Below are 18,258 nucleotides of genomic sequence, written 5' to 3'. Positions count from 1 at the left end.
TAGTTAACTTATTAGACAAGCCATAAGGATTTGCTAAGCTAAACTTTTTTTTTAACATCCAACATAGCAAACAGCTTAGGAATTTACTTCTTAAATCATATTTATATTAAAAGGCATAGAGAGAGTCTTGTAGAATGTTGCATTACAAAGTTGATCCACATTGATCTTCAGCCGTATCCATATCTTCAGCCACATCATTTTCTCCCAATAAGCAATTTTCCTTTTGACTGTTCATTCTTACAAGTAGGCCCTCAAAATGTATTCTTGCACTTACACTTGACGGATTTTCCTTTTTTACCCAGGGAATTAATTTCTTCAAAATATTCTCAGATGGGGTCTCTTACACCCAAAAGCCATGACAGTTTTTCTGTGGCAAAAGTGCGGGGGAATATAGGAAGCAGTGTCTGTGCTGAATAATGTCTTCCCTTTTTCTTCCACTCCACTCCGCTTTTCCTTTCTATGCTGACTCCATCGTTTCCTATATATTGTCTTTCTGTCTACTAGACAATGTCTTAACCAACTCCTCTGCCATGCTTAGCCCAGGCCCACCACCACATAAGCACAGAACAAAAACAATCCTATCCAGCCTGTGTTTGTCTTCTGTATATATTAGTGTGCTGAGAAACAGAAATTGAAAATCCAGAACTTTTATGAAGCAAGAGCGGGATGCTAGGTTGGACAGACTAGAGCAATTAATTCATTTTATAATACTGTAGGTGTAGCATGTTTGTGATAAGATTTAATTGTAACTTATTTTTAAATGAGAAATTTCGTATTTTACTGATGATTTAAAAAATCCAATTTCAATTTTACAAAATCTGATATCTTTGATTTTATAAATCATTGATTTTTATCCAGCCATCTCCTTATTCATTCACCCAATTTCTGTCTTATTGTTTGTTTGTCCTTAGATTGTGAACTTGTTAGGGTTGTGCCTTCTTGTCTGTTTGAGTAGAGTGCGACACCCAATTCATGCTATAATAAATAAGTTAATAATATTAATCTGTATTAATAGGTGATGAAGACAAATCTACACTGATGCTTATAGAAAAGCTAAGCAAGGCAGTGTCTGAGGAATGTGTTAGTCTCACACAGGTAATACTTCACCAAATACGCATTTTTATATGAGAATTTTGAAAATTAAGAACTGTTTATATACTGATTAAATTATTTCTTTATAGTTCTTCTCACCACCTTTAATAAACTTTCATCAGAGCTTTTTCCTCTTATAGTAATCATTCAGTTTGAGAATCAGAACAGTTTTCCTTTCTTAATGTATTTCTTCAGCTCCTGACATTTTCCTGTGTTCTATGTCTGGTGCTTGTGAAATCTTGCCACCTTTCTGTAAACTGCTATAAATGGCCAAAATTCATAGTTCATAGCTTTCAATGCCTGAAGGGACTGTTACGATTAATTAGTTTGACTTCCTGCAAAGCATAAGCCAAAATGCTTTACTCAGTAATTTCCCCGTCAAGCCCATAACTTCTGGCCAGTATTCCGGAAGTAGGAATAAGAGATCCTCTGGAAAAGGGCTTTATTCCGGAGGATCGCGCCAGTCTAGACGCGCTTTTCCCCGAGCCGGAAAAAAAGCGGCGGCCATGTTTATTTAAATCCCGCGGGGGATATTTAAATCCCCCGCGGATTTCCCTATTCCAAAGTTCAAAATTAGCATGCCTCTTCCGGAGAAGGGGCCAGTGTAGACGTAGCCCAAGAAGACTGTTGACTGAATTGCAACTGCAGATTCTTTAATATTAGATCTGTTAAAGTCAAAAGAACACAGCTTCACATTAAGTGTCCAAGTTGAGATTCTACAGCTAGCATTTAAGAGAAGTTATCCTATTTGTAGGTTGAATATATTTATTTTAAAAATCAGTGAGTCAGTAAACAAGGAACCCTGAAATGCTATTTGTGCAGTCACTTTTTTCAGAGTATAACTATGCTTTCAGGTGCTATAACATCTCAATGTTAAAATGCCATACATCCTGGGCAGTTTAGCACCAATAAACTTTAATCAGTCTCTTTATTTGTATTTACATGTATTTCATGTCTTTGTTTTTGCCTGCCTGATGTATTATTGAGAATAGATTGGATAATGGCCTCTTCAAACATTTCAGAAACGTTTTTTGTAGGATTCTTATATATTTCTACAATATAGGATACTTTTCACCAACAAAGGAGCAGGAAGTAAGAGCGAAAGTACGTATGATGCAATATGCATTGACCTGTGAGCCGCAACAGAATAAGGCTAATTCTATAAGACCTAAAGGACTTGACCGTGTCAGTTTCAATGCTAAGGCAATATTTTTTCTGAACCATCCTCCTCCTCACATTCCAATGTTTTTTTAATGTAAAATGTTGTGTAATTTATCATCTGAAAACTTTGCAAACAGATGTATAAAACTATTTCCATGGAAGTTACTACCCAAATGATAAAAGCGACGAGGAGTCCTGTGGCACCTTATAGACTAACTGAAGTGTAGGAGCATAAGCTTTCGTGGGCAAAGACCCACTTCGTCAGATGCATGTAGTGGAAATTTCCAGAGGCAGGAATAAATATGCAGGCCAGGATCAGGCTGGAGATGACCAGGTGGATCCAATCAAGGAGGATGAGGCCCACTTCTAGCAGCTGATCTGGAGGTGTGAATTCCAACACCCAAATGATAGTGCTTTATGGATGCTATTTTTCTATTCTGTTTCCTCTGCCTGTTGTCTTTGATAAAATCATAAATTATTGGTTGTAGCCTAAACTACATTTAGCAAATGTGGACAAATTGGAGAGTCCAGCGAAAGGCGACAAAAATTATTAGGGCACTCTTACTAGGAGAGGCTGAGGGAACTGGAATTATTTAGTCTGCAAAAGAAAAGAATGAAGAGGGATTTGACAATAGCCTTCAGCTACCTAAAGGAGGATTCCAAAGAGGATGGAGCTAAGTTATTCTCAGTGTTGGCAGATTACAGAACGAGGAGGAATAGTCTCAAGTTGCAGTTCATGAGGCTTAGGATGGATATTAGAAATAAATATTTCAGTAGGTCAGGGCTTCTCAACATGAGGCCTGTGGGCTGCATGCGGCCTGCGGCCCGTTTGTCTGCAACCCGCAGTGTGGTTTGGGTTTACATGGGGCTCAACACGTGGCCCGTGGGTGGGATCCTTTGAACATAGCCTCCTCTGGAAACACACTCCACAACAGCGAGGCATCTCTCAGGCGGTGTGAGCATTGAAAGATGCAAGTGGACAGGCTGGCTGGAACAGACCGATATAGGGTGTCAGTGTTTCTAGCCCCCAGGGAGGAGGTGCGAGGAGCACTGGGGCATTGTGGGAAGTGATTTGTATTCATGCCCGTCAGTGTGAAAGAAGCTATTTGCATATATTTGCATGTATATGCAACCTCACTTAAGTTGTGACCCCCAGCATGTGCTGGGGAGTATCGTTATGGCTCCCGGGGCTTCCAAAGTTGAGTAGCCCCACAGTAGGTGGATGGTGAAGCACTGGAAATGGATTACCTGGGGGAGGGGGGGGTTAAAATCTTCATCCTTAGAGGTTTTTAAGGCCCAGCTTGACAAAGCCCTTGCTGGAATGATTTAGTTGGGATTGGTCCTGCTATGAGCAGGGGTTGGACTAGATGACATGCTGAAGTCTCTTCCAACCCTAATCTTCTATGCTTATGTTTCTTTTTTAATTGTCATATAGGTTCTGTACAGTGTTCAGTGTGAACAACACTCAACTCCTATTGAAGTTAGTGCTGGCAAACAAGATGTGTACCATGCTCCTCTTGTTGAGAGAAAGGTACCCAACATAGAATTACCAACTCACAGAATTCAAGCTCAAGGTAACTTTTAGATATTGCTGACAACATGATATTAATATACTGGTATTAATAAATTAAGGAAATAGTGTCCAGATTTTCCTCTTGTCCTTACCAGTAATACAATGTGTCCATGCCCCCTGGGCTAGGAGTGCAGTCGCAGCTGGGCTGGTGGCCAGGGGTGGAGCTATGGCTGAGGCAGTTGGTAGAAGAGCTAGCGCTACAGCTGCAACTGTGGATAGGGCTGGAGCAGAGCTAGGAGCATGGTGGCACTCACTCCTCACCCCAAGGTCAGAGCTGGTCTGGGCCCCACTGCACTCCTCAGGAAGCATGCTCCAAAGTTTGGGGACCACTGGTCTGACATCAATATTAATATGTCAGCTCAACAGCTTTTATATACACTTTTTTTATTTCTGTATATGATTCAGTTGTTTATTTTCATCACTAATTAATCACCTTTCAAGAGGTCTGAGTAGTCTGAATCACTCTTATTTTATGCAGTGCTCACTGTTCAGTGCTTACTATAGTGGAAGTTTCAAATAGCTAATGTGAGAAGGTTGATTTTCCTCCTCATACAACACGAGAAGCTAAGCAGGTCTACCATAAATTATGAACAAACACATGCATACTAAGTTCATAAAAACTTGCATAGCTGCTCTCCCACTTACAATAATGGAGTAGTATAACAGGTATTAATCTTCTTCGGTTAAGAACTTGTGAGCAGTTTGATTAATTAAAAATACAGTGTATCATGGTGCAGTAATTGTGAATTTAATGGAAATGTCACAATCTCTTGTTTGTAATTTAGCCTTGCAAGAAAGTATGCAAGCTCTTCTGAGCAAGATAATGGAAGAATACAACAGGCTGATAGTACTTCATTCACAGTTTATGAAGGATTGTAAAAAGGTAAACTATTCATATTTCCATATAATTATAAAGTAGCTATGCAAGACAGATACTTGTTGTGGATTCCATCTATTCTTTGTTTATTAATTCCCAATTCTGCAAACACTCCAGTATTTAAGTTTGTGCACATAAACATCACATAGCCCATTTATTCATGCATAAAATGAAGCACATATGCAAGTTTTTGCAGGATTAAAGCCTTATATAAAATACTATTTAATGCTTGTGTAATAGCTGGGTCAAAGAAGGGAAAATGAACTTTTCAGAATTAAATGGAAAACTCTATTAAATGTCATGTTTTATATCGTATAAAACTCAGTATTCTTGATGAAAAAAGTTGCACCAACTTTCCTATAATATTTCAGAGTGATTTTACAAGATATCTTTATCACACTGACAAATCCCAGGGGGACATGGCTTCCTTGCAGATTGAGTGCCACCTGAATTAATCTCTTGCTTGTTCCTTAAGATGGCTTGGCTGAATTTTCACTTTGTCCATCACCAGCAATATTAATCTCACTATGAAATATTTTGGCCTATCTATTATCATCAGCCATGTACTGGCATTCCTTGGTGAACTTGCTTTGGTATTCATTGTTCTTCCATTCTAATATGTCCGTATCAAGAAAGCTACCAAATCCAAAATAGTGCTCATGGAAGTGAATATAGGTTCAGCTTCAAATATCCCCATTTCTAATCATGTCTCGCTGTCAACTATGGAGCCACAAAACGTTAGGTTTTATGTTATCTTTTTACATTTTTTTTTGGAAATTAATGTATTGTTTAACTGTCCTTCCTGAGTTAAGTAGTTTCAATACAATTTATGGCGTATAATTAATGTGTTATTGTTTAATTAATTTCATGCATGTGGTTTCTAAAATGAGTACTTAGCTAAGTGTAATACCAAGAAATTTGAGAAAAATATAGTTTAGTCTTGATTAATAGTGGAGCCGTTTTTAGTGTATACAGTAGATTCTGCTTATTAAGAACTCTTCATCAGATGGTCAAAATTGGCCCTTAACCTGCGATTGTCAATAAGAGTGGCGTTTTGCAATCCACAGCCAGAGAAGTAAGCTCTGAGATTCAATGTACCTTTCCAGTACTCTCCAGGCACTATCTTCCCCTGGCACCAGGGTTCCAGGCTTCAAATGTCCCAGTGCCAGCTTCATTGGCTACAGTCCTGCAAACATACTTGTGACTGGGGATTTCCACAGGAGGTGGGGGCTCTGAAATATGCTGGACCCCGTCCCCTAGGGCAGGATGCAATCTGGAAAGCATGGGGAACACAAGTGCTTTGTAGCCCTTCATGTAGCCCTGCTCCCTCCTTCTGCCATGCCATCAGCACCTAATCTCAGGCCTGGGTTCTGCATGCCCCATTGCTTCTGTCCCTCACTGCAGCCCCACAAAAATGTCTACAGTTAAGGCTTTCCACAAAAAGTTGGCATTAGCCGACATGTCTGTTACCAGTGTCTAGGCAATTTACTTTATAGTCATTGTATGGTATTGGTTTCATGATTCCATGAACAAAAAGTTTTTATTAATGGGGTTCCTATTAAGCAGAATCCACTGTACTTTGAACATTGTCACTTTTTAGGGTGATGCTGTTTGCTTTTTACAGTTGTGATGGACACAGATAGATGTATAAAGTTGAACAATTACATAATGTAAAATTACATGGATAATTTTAAAGCATCACCTATCAAATATTCTGCTGTTTTTTTATTTATTTGTACAAATTCAACTCATGATTCAGTGAAAAATATTCATCTAAAAGAGAGAAGCACCCAAAGACTGCATACATCATATTGGCTGTGCATTGGCCCAATCTATTTAGAATACAGGTTAGGAGATTGATTTTATTTCATAATACATCAACTAAATTAAAAAAAAAAATCTAATTAAGTTTCTTTCACTGTTGCCTGTGAACAAATTCAGTAGCCTTCAATTGAAAATTCTGAGAGGAAAATCTTCAAATAATCTCATAAAGAGATGTCCTGTATTTTTTTAAAGGGTAAAAGGAATAGTCTGTGGTTAATTTGACCAGAAGTAAAGTATTTCTTCTTCCTTAAGATAACTTGAACCTCTTTTATCTGCATTGTGTACATGTTAATGTTTTATAGGTAAATAAACAGAGTATGAACTTTCAATATAAAATAAATTTCTGAACTCATTCTAAGGGGATTTTTTTGCATGCATGACTTGAGAAGCAGGTGGGAGAGACATGAAACATTTATAAAAAACACTATGAATTCAACTTGATGGATCTGTTACAAGAGGATGAATTGAAATGTAACTAGCAATATGCCATCTATTACCCTGGGACCAAGAAGATCATCTTTGCAGAGGGCCTGCCCTCCATATCTGTACTGGATGCTATAGAACTTAACAGTCTGTGGGCAAATGACACAGTACTCTGTCATGTAAATATAAGGTTATTAAATTTACCCAGCATTGTTTGCATCCTTAATTCACATAAATTTTGTTTTTCTTCATTTAAATAATTGTTCTGGGGTGCGTGTGGGGACTAGGAGTTCAGTATGTATAACCCACACACCTAGGGTACATCTAAACTACATCCCTTTTTTCGGAAAAGGGATGTAAATTAGACGTATCAAAATTGCTAATGAAGCAGGGATTTAAATATCCTGCGCTTCATTAGCATAAAAATAGCTGCTCCTTTTTTTCAGCACGGCGCTTTGTCAGAGAAAAGCAGCAGTCTAGAGGCTGTTCTTTCGAAAAATAAAGCCTTTTTCGAAAGATCCCTTATCTCTCGTGAAATGAGGTTTACAGGATCTTTTGAAAAAGGCTTTATTTTTCGAAAGATCAGCCTCTAGACTGCTGCTTTTCTCCGACAAAGCTCTGTGCCGAAGAAAGCGGCGGCCATTTTTATGCTAATGAAGTGTGGGATATTTAAATCCTCACTTCATTAGCAGTTTTGATGTGCCTAATCTGCATTTCTCTGTTGGCAGAGAGATGCAGTCTAGACACACCCTTTTAGTGGGTGTGGTTTACTGTCCCATGTAGTGGCACTTAGACCAATTACAGTGAAAGGGTGTGTCTAAACTACATGGCTCCGTCGACAGAGCCATGTAGATTAGTTAGGATGGCAAAGGGAAATGAAGCTGCGATTTAAATAATTTCTGCTTCATTTAAATCAAAATGGCCACCGTGCTGTGCCGATCAGCTGATTGTCGGCACAATGCAGCAGTCTAGATGGGGATCTGCCAACCCCAGATCCTGAGACATACAGGATCTGCCAACGAAGGGTTCTGGGGTCGGCAGATCCCCATCTAGACTGTCGCACTGTGCCGATAATCAGCTGATCGGCACGGAGCGGCTGCCATTTTGATTTAAATGAAACGGCGATTATTTAAATCGCTGCTTCATTTCCCTTTTTCGAGTAAACTAATCTACATGGCTCTGTCGACAGAGCCATGTAGTTTAGACATACCCAGAGATAAGAATAAGGGAGGTCTACAGCCTAAGCTGAGAACTAGCTGGCTTTGTAGCTTAAGCTATAGGCTCCTACACTAAGGTCCCAGGTTCAAATCTTTCTACAGGTGGTACATATGCAGCTTTTCCACGGTAGCAGTTTGGGGCCAGGTGAGAAGCACCTGGCCATGGCTGCTGCAGTAGGCACAGCTGGGGTAGGGACACATGTTCCATGGCAGGATGACAGACAGATTGTCAGACCAACAGACAAATTCTCTGAAATGAATAATAAATGGCTGTACCAGTGGGGTTATAGTTGTCCTGGTCCCCATCTCTGACTCCTTGCTGCCACCCCCCCGCCCCCAGTTATTCTATAGCAAAGACCCCTCTCTTTCTGTTAGAGTAAATATCTGCTGACACCATTATTGGACCTAACTATGCCTATTACAAGATCAAGAACACATATTCCTGTTCATCCAGAAATATAATTTATGCCATCATGTGCCTAAAGTGTCCGTCTGCTATGTACATTGGACACACTTCTCAGACACTTCGCCAAAGAATCAATGCACACAAAACAGACATAAGACTCTCTCACAGAGAGAAAGCTGTTGCTTGCCATTTCAGCCAGACTGACCAGGAGTCAGAGATGGGGACCAGGACAGCTGTAACCCCACTGGTACAGCCATTTACTATGTATTTCAGAGAGTTTGATGAAATAATCATTTTTCTTACTGATCTGTCATCAGCAGAAAAATTGATAGTACAGACTATATATATGTTGCATATTAAAAGATTAAATATGATATATTCAACAGTTGCTTTTAGAAATAGTTTGCAAAATGTGCAGGCATGCGAATGTATTTTATATAAATGGTAGTTTGGGTACAAGTAAAACATTAGTGTCTATTATGCTTTCAGGACAGTTACAGTTTCTGATCTTGATTTAAATATTGCTTAAACTATTGTCATTTATTTTTATTATACTTTCCCTAGATTGAAGAGCCACAGATATCATGTGTTGAACTGGAGTGTAGAAATGAAGAAAGCAGCTGTCTTCAAATGAAAATAGAAGGCTTTCAAACCCCTTCACAAGAGCTTATTGGTAAAGAGATGTATATGCATTTCCTATTTATTCATTCATATTTCTACAGCTATAAAGATTAACAAACTGCTTTAATTCTAAATTGGTTTATAGAAAAGATGAGTTAAACATCATAAGTAGGGAGGAATCTATCTGATTCATGTGCTTTTTGTTTCTATAAATCTCTGGAATATTGTTTAGAAATTGAACTGATGAGCTATAGAACTTTGTTCAGTGTTATTTTTGGAGTTTTAGCTATTAAAGGGATTGTTAATATTACCACTAATAATGAGAATGAGTTCTTGTAGTATTTTGTGAGATTGTTATTTATAGAAAATAGGATTGTTCTGGTATCACAATTAAATTAATTACCTTAATTTTTATGTGACGTTTGATGTTATTACTAGTCATCGTTTTACTGTTTCAGAGAGAACTTCTGTTTATTAGCATAATTGTTAATTGATTTGTCCCCTTTAAACTACATATAGATCTTATGGTTAGAGCATCTCGTTGGGAAGAGATGGAGAAACTTAAAACACAACTTGAAGGACAACATGCACAAGAAATTGAGCACCTCCGGTCCTATTTCCAGCAGCAGTTGAAAGAAACTGAAGAGAGATACACTACAGAGATTGTTCATTTACAGAATAGACTTCAGGATGTCACACAATCTCCTGAACATTTCAGGTATCCCATGACCTTTATCCTCCGTTTCTATAGAGTTTATACTGAACTTTGTATGTAAACATTAGTGTTTTTAAAAAGCTGATGCATGCAAAGCTTGATATTTAACAACATCTGAATATGAAAAATAACAAATAATATGAACATTTATTTACTCAGCACTTTTTTCAAAAAATCAGGTATTTTACAAAGAAATGATATAACCAGAAGGAACTAAGTGACGGAACAGTGTCTCATAACTCTGAAATTATTGCATCCTAAATTCACTATTTCACAAGTGTTTCTCGGGGGAGGGGGACAGTGATCTCAGCATGGTGCCTTGGTTGGGAGAAACCAGTAGATTTGGTCCAGTAGGAGGGGAAGTCAAGTGGCAGTGGTCGTGTCATCACTCCAGGAAGCACCCCTGCCCCCCCCAAGGGGTCGTCTGTGACTTTGCCCTGTAACAGGTGACACAAACTAAAATGCATAAAGGATATAATAAAGGATAATAACTTGTCGAGGTCAGTACAGATAATGCAGATTTTAATAAAATCCACATAAAAATAAAATAAACAGAACCAGCGGATTATGACGTGAAGATTGATAGGTTGCACGACATAATTTGCTCAAAGCACCTTTGAGTTATGTATATTTATGTCCATAAGTCCATTTCATAAAGCAATTGGGAGGGGTTTGTCACATCACCACTTGATCATTGTGTTTACTTGTCAATCTGCTGATTTAATTCAAGTTAACTTGTGCAGTTAAATATTTAACAATACTCATGAGCATACATTCTTTTTAAAATAAACACTTTAAATGATACAGTGTCCTGTTCGTTCGCCTCTGTATTCTTGAGCATCATTCAAGTTAGAAGGAAACCAAAGGTTTTCACATACATATAGAATTTAATGGAAAAAAGCCTCTTGCTTGGGTATCACTTTGCCTTCTAGGAACCAAATGTGGACCTCCACCTCCCTATAGGTCTCATAGATTCTGGGGGCAGGAGTGTTGTTCAGTCCCCTTCCTTACTTTGTTAATTCACTTGTAATTTTTTTAAGAGCCAAGCAGAGAATTAATTACTTCCTTGCTAGGAGTTAGGAAGGATCTTTTCACCAGTTATATTTTCTATCACATCATGGTAAATAATTAATGGAACAAGCTGTGGATCATTATTGAGAAATTTGAGTTATTTCTTTAATAGTTCTAGTTGAACTCAGTGAATCCTCAGACTGAGGAACACCACACAGTATAGTTTAGAATGAGTTAATTATCTGACGTCTTTATAAGGATACCAGAATAAAATTTTAATAAGAGTCCTTAAAATAATCAAGACCTTTCTATACCTAACATACTGAATTGTTGCTACTTTCAGAAAGTTATCAAGTATTTTGGATTCCTTCCTATTTCAAAGTTATCTTACTGAAGATATAGTTTTACATAAAATATGCTGCTGAGGAAAGTAAATTTGCAAATTTGTATACTTTTTAAAAGTCAGAAGATCATAAACCTAGCAGTAAAGAAACTTAATATCTTATTTCGTTCACTTTTCACATTTTAACTTGTCTTTAGCCAGTCACTCTTTTATCTCATGACAGCAAAAAAGGGAGTATTAGAGGAAGGATTTGTGAAAGCCACAAATCTTAATATTTGTATAGTCTGGTTCAAACGTTGACCTTTTGTAACATCTCGCCTAAGAGTGTAACCAGAGCTTTGAATTTCCTTGTATCAACTTGCTGCCAACAATGGGAGATTTAACTCAACATGGGTAGACTATATAGAGCTATCTAAGAACATAAGAGCGGCCATATTTGATTAGACCAAAAGTTCATGTAACCCAGTATCCTGTCTACTTAAAGTGGCTATTGCCAGGTGTCCCAGAGGGAATGAACAGAACGGGTAATCATCAAGTCATCCTACTCCTGTTACCCATTCCCAAACAGCGGCTAGAGGCACCATTCCTACTCATCCTGGCTAATAACCATTGATGGACTTATCCTTCATGAATGTATCTAGTTCTGTTTTGAACTCTGTTAAAGTCCTGATCTTCACAACATCTTCTGGGAAGGAGTTCCACAGGTTGATTGTACTTTGCGTAAAGAAAAACTTCCTTTTGTTTGTTTTAAACCTGCTACCTATTAATTTAATTTGATTACTCCTAGTTCTTGTATTATGGAAGCAAGTAAATAACTTTTCCTTATTTACTTTCTTCACAACAGTCATGATTTTATAGACCTCTGTCATATACCCCTTTGTTCCCTTCATTTGTTCCCTTCATTTCTTCTTTTCTAAGTTAAAAAATTCCAGTCTTTTTAATCTCTCTTCGTATAGCAGTTCTAATAATTTTTGTTGCCCTTTTCTGAACTTTTCCCAATACTAAGATATCTTTTTTGAGATAAGGCAACCACATCTGTATGCAGTATTCAAGATGTGGGTGCATCATGGATTTATACAAAAACAATAATATATTCTCTATCTTATTCTTTATCACTTTTTTAATGATTCCTAACATTCCATTTGCTTTTTTGACTGCTGCTGCACATTGAGTGAATGTTTTCAGATAACTATCCACAGTGACTCCAAGATCTCTCTCTTTAGTGATAATAGCTAATTTAGAGCTCATCATTTTGTACATATACTTGGGATTATGTTTTCTAATATGTATTACTTTGCATCAACATTAAAATTCATTTACCATTTTGTTGCTTAGTCACCTACTTTTGTGAGATCCTTTTGAAACTTGTTACAGTCTGTTTTGGACTTAACTATCTTCAGCAGTTCAGTATCCTCTGCAAATTTTGCCACCTTACTGTTTACCTCTTTCTCCAGATCATTTATGAATATGTTGAATAGGATTGGTCTAGTATGGATCCCTGTAGAACACCTTATACTTTGAAAATGGCATTTCATTGGTAACATTTAACTCTCAATAAAACAGTATATACAAAGTAGTCATACTTTAAAAACATCTTGTTTTGAAAGATTCCGTCAGTTTGTGTAAGCTTCTTTATACTTGTAATTGAAGATACTGGTAGAACTGATAATATGTCTCAAACATATACAGTAAAAGCTCTGTTATCTGACATGTTGGGTGTATGGTGGAGGGCAGTACCATTACTTGAGTATTCTGGTTAACTGAGGGTTAAACTTTACTAATGGAATACCATTTTCAAATAATTAGAATATAATAAAATGAATACAGTATAAAATATATAGTATACAGGTACTCACTAATCCAGCAGAAGAACTGCACTGCAGAATGGTTAGTTTCTTAGGTATATACAGGTTACATTTTCTATACAATAGGTTATTTTTGACACTACAGACCATGATGGGTAACACATGATGTATACCCAGGTCACTTAAAAATACTCTTAACATTAGAATTGTACTGAACATAATTTTATCTTTCTTCTATGATTCAGAAGGCACTTATGGATCTTGTAGTGCCTCAGGGTCATCATTATCAACATTGATTATCATTATAAATGTAGAAGGTATAGGAGATTAGTCTGAATCTGTAATGACCCTATGACACACCATGGAACCTGTTTTTTTAGTTAGTTGCTAATTTCAGCTTGCTTACTTGTCTTCTGCTTCTTTTGCATAAAAATACAATGCAGAATCAGCAAATGCATAATGGGCTAAACAATATACTAGTCCTGGTTACTAGAATGAAGATTTGTATTGGGAGATATCAGGAATGGCAGATAATTGAGTTTTCTAGTTAATTGAATGTCGGATAACAGCTTTTACTGTAGAAATCTTTGAAATTTGATTACTGTATGTATATGATAAGAATTTTGTGACTTGCTTTGTGTTCCTAAGTCACTTAAGTGTATTTCGAAAATCCCAACTTTTATGTTTAAACTTATATTGTCAAATTTTGCAGTAACTAACATGCATAACTGTAAGTTACATAGGTTCTGTTAAGCTTTGTGTTTATACCATATTTTTATCTATGGGGCTGTTACTCAATGGGCATTTGAGTATTACTGCAATACAAATAGTAAATATTAACCATCATTTTGCATTCTACTATTAAAGAGTACTACATAAATTTTGTCAAGTAAAATACATGTTCTATGTCACTAGTTTTTACTAATTTTTCCTTATATAATCAGCTGCAGGTATTTGGAAATGAATATTACCAGATATTCATTTTAACTTTTTTCAATCTTTCTTTTATATTTTAGTATATCTGCAGAGTCACAGCAAAACTCTAAAGATGTCATGCAAAAAATGACACAAACTGAAAGTTTTTATCAACAACGTCCAGAGAGGTTAATAGAGGTACTGTATAATTCAACTTGCCTAACAATAATACTATGTGTTTTCAGCATTATTTAAGTAATTTGGAATATAAATAGTTACACATCAGCAATACATCATTGAAATATGGGAATAATGTTTTGGAGTAATAATGATGATAATCTCAATAGTTATATCATATATTTGGCAGTGAAATATAAACATGAGTTCAGCCCATACTCAAGAAACAAAAGAAAATCTGATTTTTATAAAAATTTAGCAAAGCAAATATGTGTGTCATAAAATTATGATGAGCGATAATCTTAGGTTTCTTTCATTTAAAAAAAAGTTTTTATCGTCCCTAGTTGCAGAAGAAAGCTGGAAATACAATTTTTAAAGACTCAAAAAGCAGATGGCAAATAAAAAAAACCACAATCCACTCTTAATATTTTGTTGACACCAGACTCATAATTTTTGAACTTTTGGTATTGGTAGTACTGTCTTTCAGGCTTATTTGTAAGACTCTATGACATAGTCATATTCCTTCTGTTCTTACCTGGTTTCTGTGCATCTGCGGGTGTAAACAGTGGTGGAAAACTGAACCACTGCTTAATCATTTTGGAGCCAGTGAGGGAAATTCCATTCCCCAACTCTTTTTTTTTCCATTGACCAAGATTACTTCAACCAATTTATGGGTAACCTTAAGGGACAAAAAGGGTAAGAAGATTCAGTATCCTTGCTAAAATTTGTAGAATTGAGAAAGTAAAAGCAAGAAAGCATGAATTAATATTTCATATTTGTTTTCTTACAGTTTCCTAGCGAAATGGAATCAAAAGGTGACAATGACGTTATTCAGCTGTTGGACAAACAGTACCAAGAAAGATTAGAAGAAGAAATAGCTAAGGTATATCTTTGTAGTAACAACTTTTTAAACATGTATAATGTGGTTTTATTTACTGTTTGTTACTATTCATAAAATTAAAAAAGAAATATATTACTATAGTTGTATTTATGTTCATGAAATTATTCTGAATCTGAACTTTAAAGAATATTTCAAAGCATGTAGGGAAGACTGTGCTTTTGACACAAGCTAAATGTAATAAGAAGGCCCATACTAATCTGCTTTATTTTTCTTTTCTCATTCATTCCCATAGGATATGCTAGTTAAATCTTTTATTTTCTTAACCAATACCCATCTTCCAGGGATCTTTCCCCTAAAATCCTCTGTATAGCCCTTTCAAAATCTTCTCTGTAAAGGAAAAGAGCAACTTAATCAGTCTAATCCAATTTTTTAAAGGAGTATCTGATTACAGTTGATTGGAAGCTTAGCTAAATTTAGAAGGGTTGGGCTGCTTACCTGGTTTGTTCCATTTTTATTATTTTTTACTTTATGAAAAAAGAAAACAGATTTACATTTCTATGTGTATGTATTTATGCAATGTGTATACATTTTTCCCTTGTGGACTAAATGATTGTATTGTCATTAGAGAGATAGGTGGATAAAGTAATATCTTTTATTGGACCAACTTCTGTTGGTAGAAGAGAAATAAGCTCTCTTCTTCAGGTCTGCGAAAGATACTCCAAGTATCACAGCTAAAGGAAAGGCGGAGCAGATTGTTCAGCATAAGTAGAACACTACAAATCCATGGTTATGGATCCGGTTATATTGTTTACCATACAAGGCTAAGCCCCAACACTCCTTGGCTTCACAGGACGTAAGCCTCGGCACCGACTTACTCCTTTGAGTCTGTCAGCTCACACATGCAGGGAGGCTACGGCTCCAGCTGCAGTGCTCAATGTGTAGTGGGGCTTGCCAAGGCTAAGCCCCAGTATTTCTTTCATTACAAATTAAACGCTTTGGGCAGGGCTCTCACATTGAGATAGGGTAAGGGTGCTGTGTGGATGCAATTATTAGTCAAAGTTGGAATGCAGATCCCAGGTGAGATACAAATAATTATCACCCATGCAGATTGGATGTGGAAATGTTTGTATCCCCGTAGGGCTCTTAGTATAAGTAGTTAGAGCATATTCTAATGGACCATTCAGGATAAAAAGAGGAGTCTTGTGGCACCTTAAATACTAACAGATTTATTTGGGCATAGCCTTTCATGGGCAAAGACCAGTCCAGATGCTTCATTCTGACAAAGTAGGTTTTTGTCCACGAAAGCTTATGCCTAAATAGTCTTTAAGGTGTCATAGAACTCCTTGTTGTATGTACCTTGAATAGTTCCTTAGAGGACTCTATTGTTTTTGCAGATATAGACTAACAGGGCTAACCCTCACATATATATATTCAGGATACAATGACCCATAAATACCGTATATTCCGGCATACAAGATGACCTCTGAAGTTAAAAAACATCCCCCAAAAATCGGGGGTCGTGGCTGTACGCCGGATGCCCCGCCGCCGGAGCCCCTCCGCGGCTTTGAAAGCCTGGGGGAAGCCAGCGGCAGGGCATCCCAGGCGCGCATGGGCTGCCCGCCCGCCGGAGCCCCTCCGCGGCTTTGGCGGCGGGGCATCCCAGGCGCGCATGGGCTGCCCCCCCGCCGGAGCCCCTCCGCGGCTTTGAAAGCCTCGGGGGAAACCGGCGGGGGGGCAGCCCATGCGCGCCTGGGATGCCCCCCCGGCCGTTTCCCCCGAGGCTTTCAAAGCCGCGGAGGGGCTCGGCGGGGGGGCAGCCCATGCGCGCCTGGGATGCCCCGCCGCCGGCTTCCCCCGAGGCTTTCAAAGCCGCGGAGGGGCTCCGGCGGGGGGGGAGCCTATGCGCGCCTGGGATGCCCCCCGCCGGCTTCCCCCGAGGCTTTCAAAGCCGCGGAGGGGCTCCGGAGGGGGGGGAGCCTATGCGCGCCTGGGATGCCCCCCCGCCGGCTTCCCCCGAGGCTTTCAAAGCCGCGGAGGGGCTCCGGCGGGGGGGGGAGCCCAGGCGCTCCTGGCGGCTTTGCTCCCGGTGCCTCTGGTCTGCTGGGGACCATCTCCAGCAGACCAGGGACACCGGGAGCAAAGGAGGCGGAGGGGCGCTGGGGTATAAGATGAAACCCTATCTTTTAATTAAAAAGATAGGGGGTCGTCTTATACGCCCAGTCGCCCTATACGCCGGAAAATACGGTACCTCACCAGTCTGATGACAAAAAGAGGGTGTTAGCAGATCACAGGTTGTAGTACTAAGCCATAAATCAATGTCTCTCTTTAGTCCATGAGTTTTGATGTCTAGCAGACTTATGAATTTAAACTCCCAGGTTTGTTTTTTGAAAGTGTTGTGCAAGTTTCCTTGAGAATGAGGACTGTATTGGAAATTGTATAAAGAACTTAAAATGGGACGTCACATTTTACAGAAAGCCTTTTTACCCAGTTAATGTCTAGGAAAATATCTGCAACTATAACAAAAGGTTTTGTAGAAAGTAGTAAGATGCATATGTCAGACACACTATCAGTCCTCGTATCCTTCAAGTGTCTGGATCATTCAGCCAAACTGTCTTATCTTCACCATTAGAAATGATTTATGATAATCAAGAAGGAGGAGAGGTTTGAATGTCTTGCTGCTTTTTTCAAAACCTGTTGTTACATTTGCAAGATATTTTTCTAGACCTCAACTAGGTAAACTAGCTTTCTGTAAAATGAGAAATGTTCCATTTAAGTTCTTTATACAATCTCCATTATGTCAGCTGAAAAGAAATATCTCTCATCATTGCAGAATTTATTTTCTGTTCTTGTACTCTTCATAAGAATTTGAAGGTTATAGTGAAAAATATTATCCATCTCCTTTCATTATGAGGTGTAACATAAATAGAAAAAAACACGGAGGGGAATCGCACTGAGAGATTAATAGAAGATAAACATAGAACTAATAAAGCTGCGAGGAGTCCTGTGGTATCTTATAGACTAACTGAAGTGTAGGAGCATAAGCTTTCATGGGCAAAGACCCACTTTGTCAGATGCAAGTGGGTCTTTGCCCACGAAAGCTTATGCTCCTACACTTCAGTTAGTCTATAAGGCGCCACAGGACTCCTCGCAGCTTTTGCAGATTCATACTAACATGGCTACCCCTCTGATATAGAACTAATAAAGTAATAACTTTTCATATGGTTTATAGTCAACTGTTGGAATTCAGGTGATGGGAG

At 38.1% G+C, this 18,258-nt stretch overlaps 1 protein-coding gene across 7 annotated transcripts in view; it reads left to right on the top strand.

The window, feature by feature from the left end:
• AKAP9 (A-kinase anchoring protein 9) overlaps positions 1–18,258 on the top strand; it is a 181,144-nt gene that overhangs the window by 76,165 nt on the left and 86,721 nt on the right. For all 7 annotated transcript variants that reach the window (XM_075922389.2, XM_075922394.2, XM_075922392.2 and 4 more), the window contains 7 exons: positions 1,016–1,095; positions 3,689–3,827; positions 4,612–4,709; positions 9,138–9,246; positions 9,714–9,912; positions 14,085–14,181; positions 14,951–15,043. In XM_075922389.2, the coding sequence (XP_075778504.2) occupies positions 1,016–1,095; positions 3,689–3,827; positions 4,612–4,709; positions 9,138–9,246; positions 9,714–9,912; positions 14,085–14,181; positions 14,951–15,043 (815 nt within the window). The remainder of the gene's footprint in view (positions 1–1,015; positions 1,096–3,688; positions 3,828–4,611; positions 4,710–9,137; positions 9,247–9,713; positions 9,913–14,084; positions 14,182–14,950; positions 15,044–18,258) is intronic.

Source organism: Pelodiscus sinensis, chromosome 2, assembly GCF_052426305.1.
Source record: "Pelodiscus sinensis isolate ZL-2025 chromosome 2, ASM5242630v1, whole genome shotgun sequence".
In the NCBI taxonomy this organism is placed as follows: Eukaryota; Metazoa; Chordata; order Testudines; family Trionychidae; genus Pelodiscus; species Pelodiscus sinensis.
This window is presented reverse-complemented; position numbering and strand designations above follow the sequence as displayed.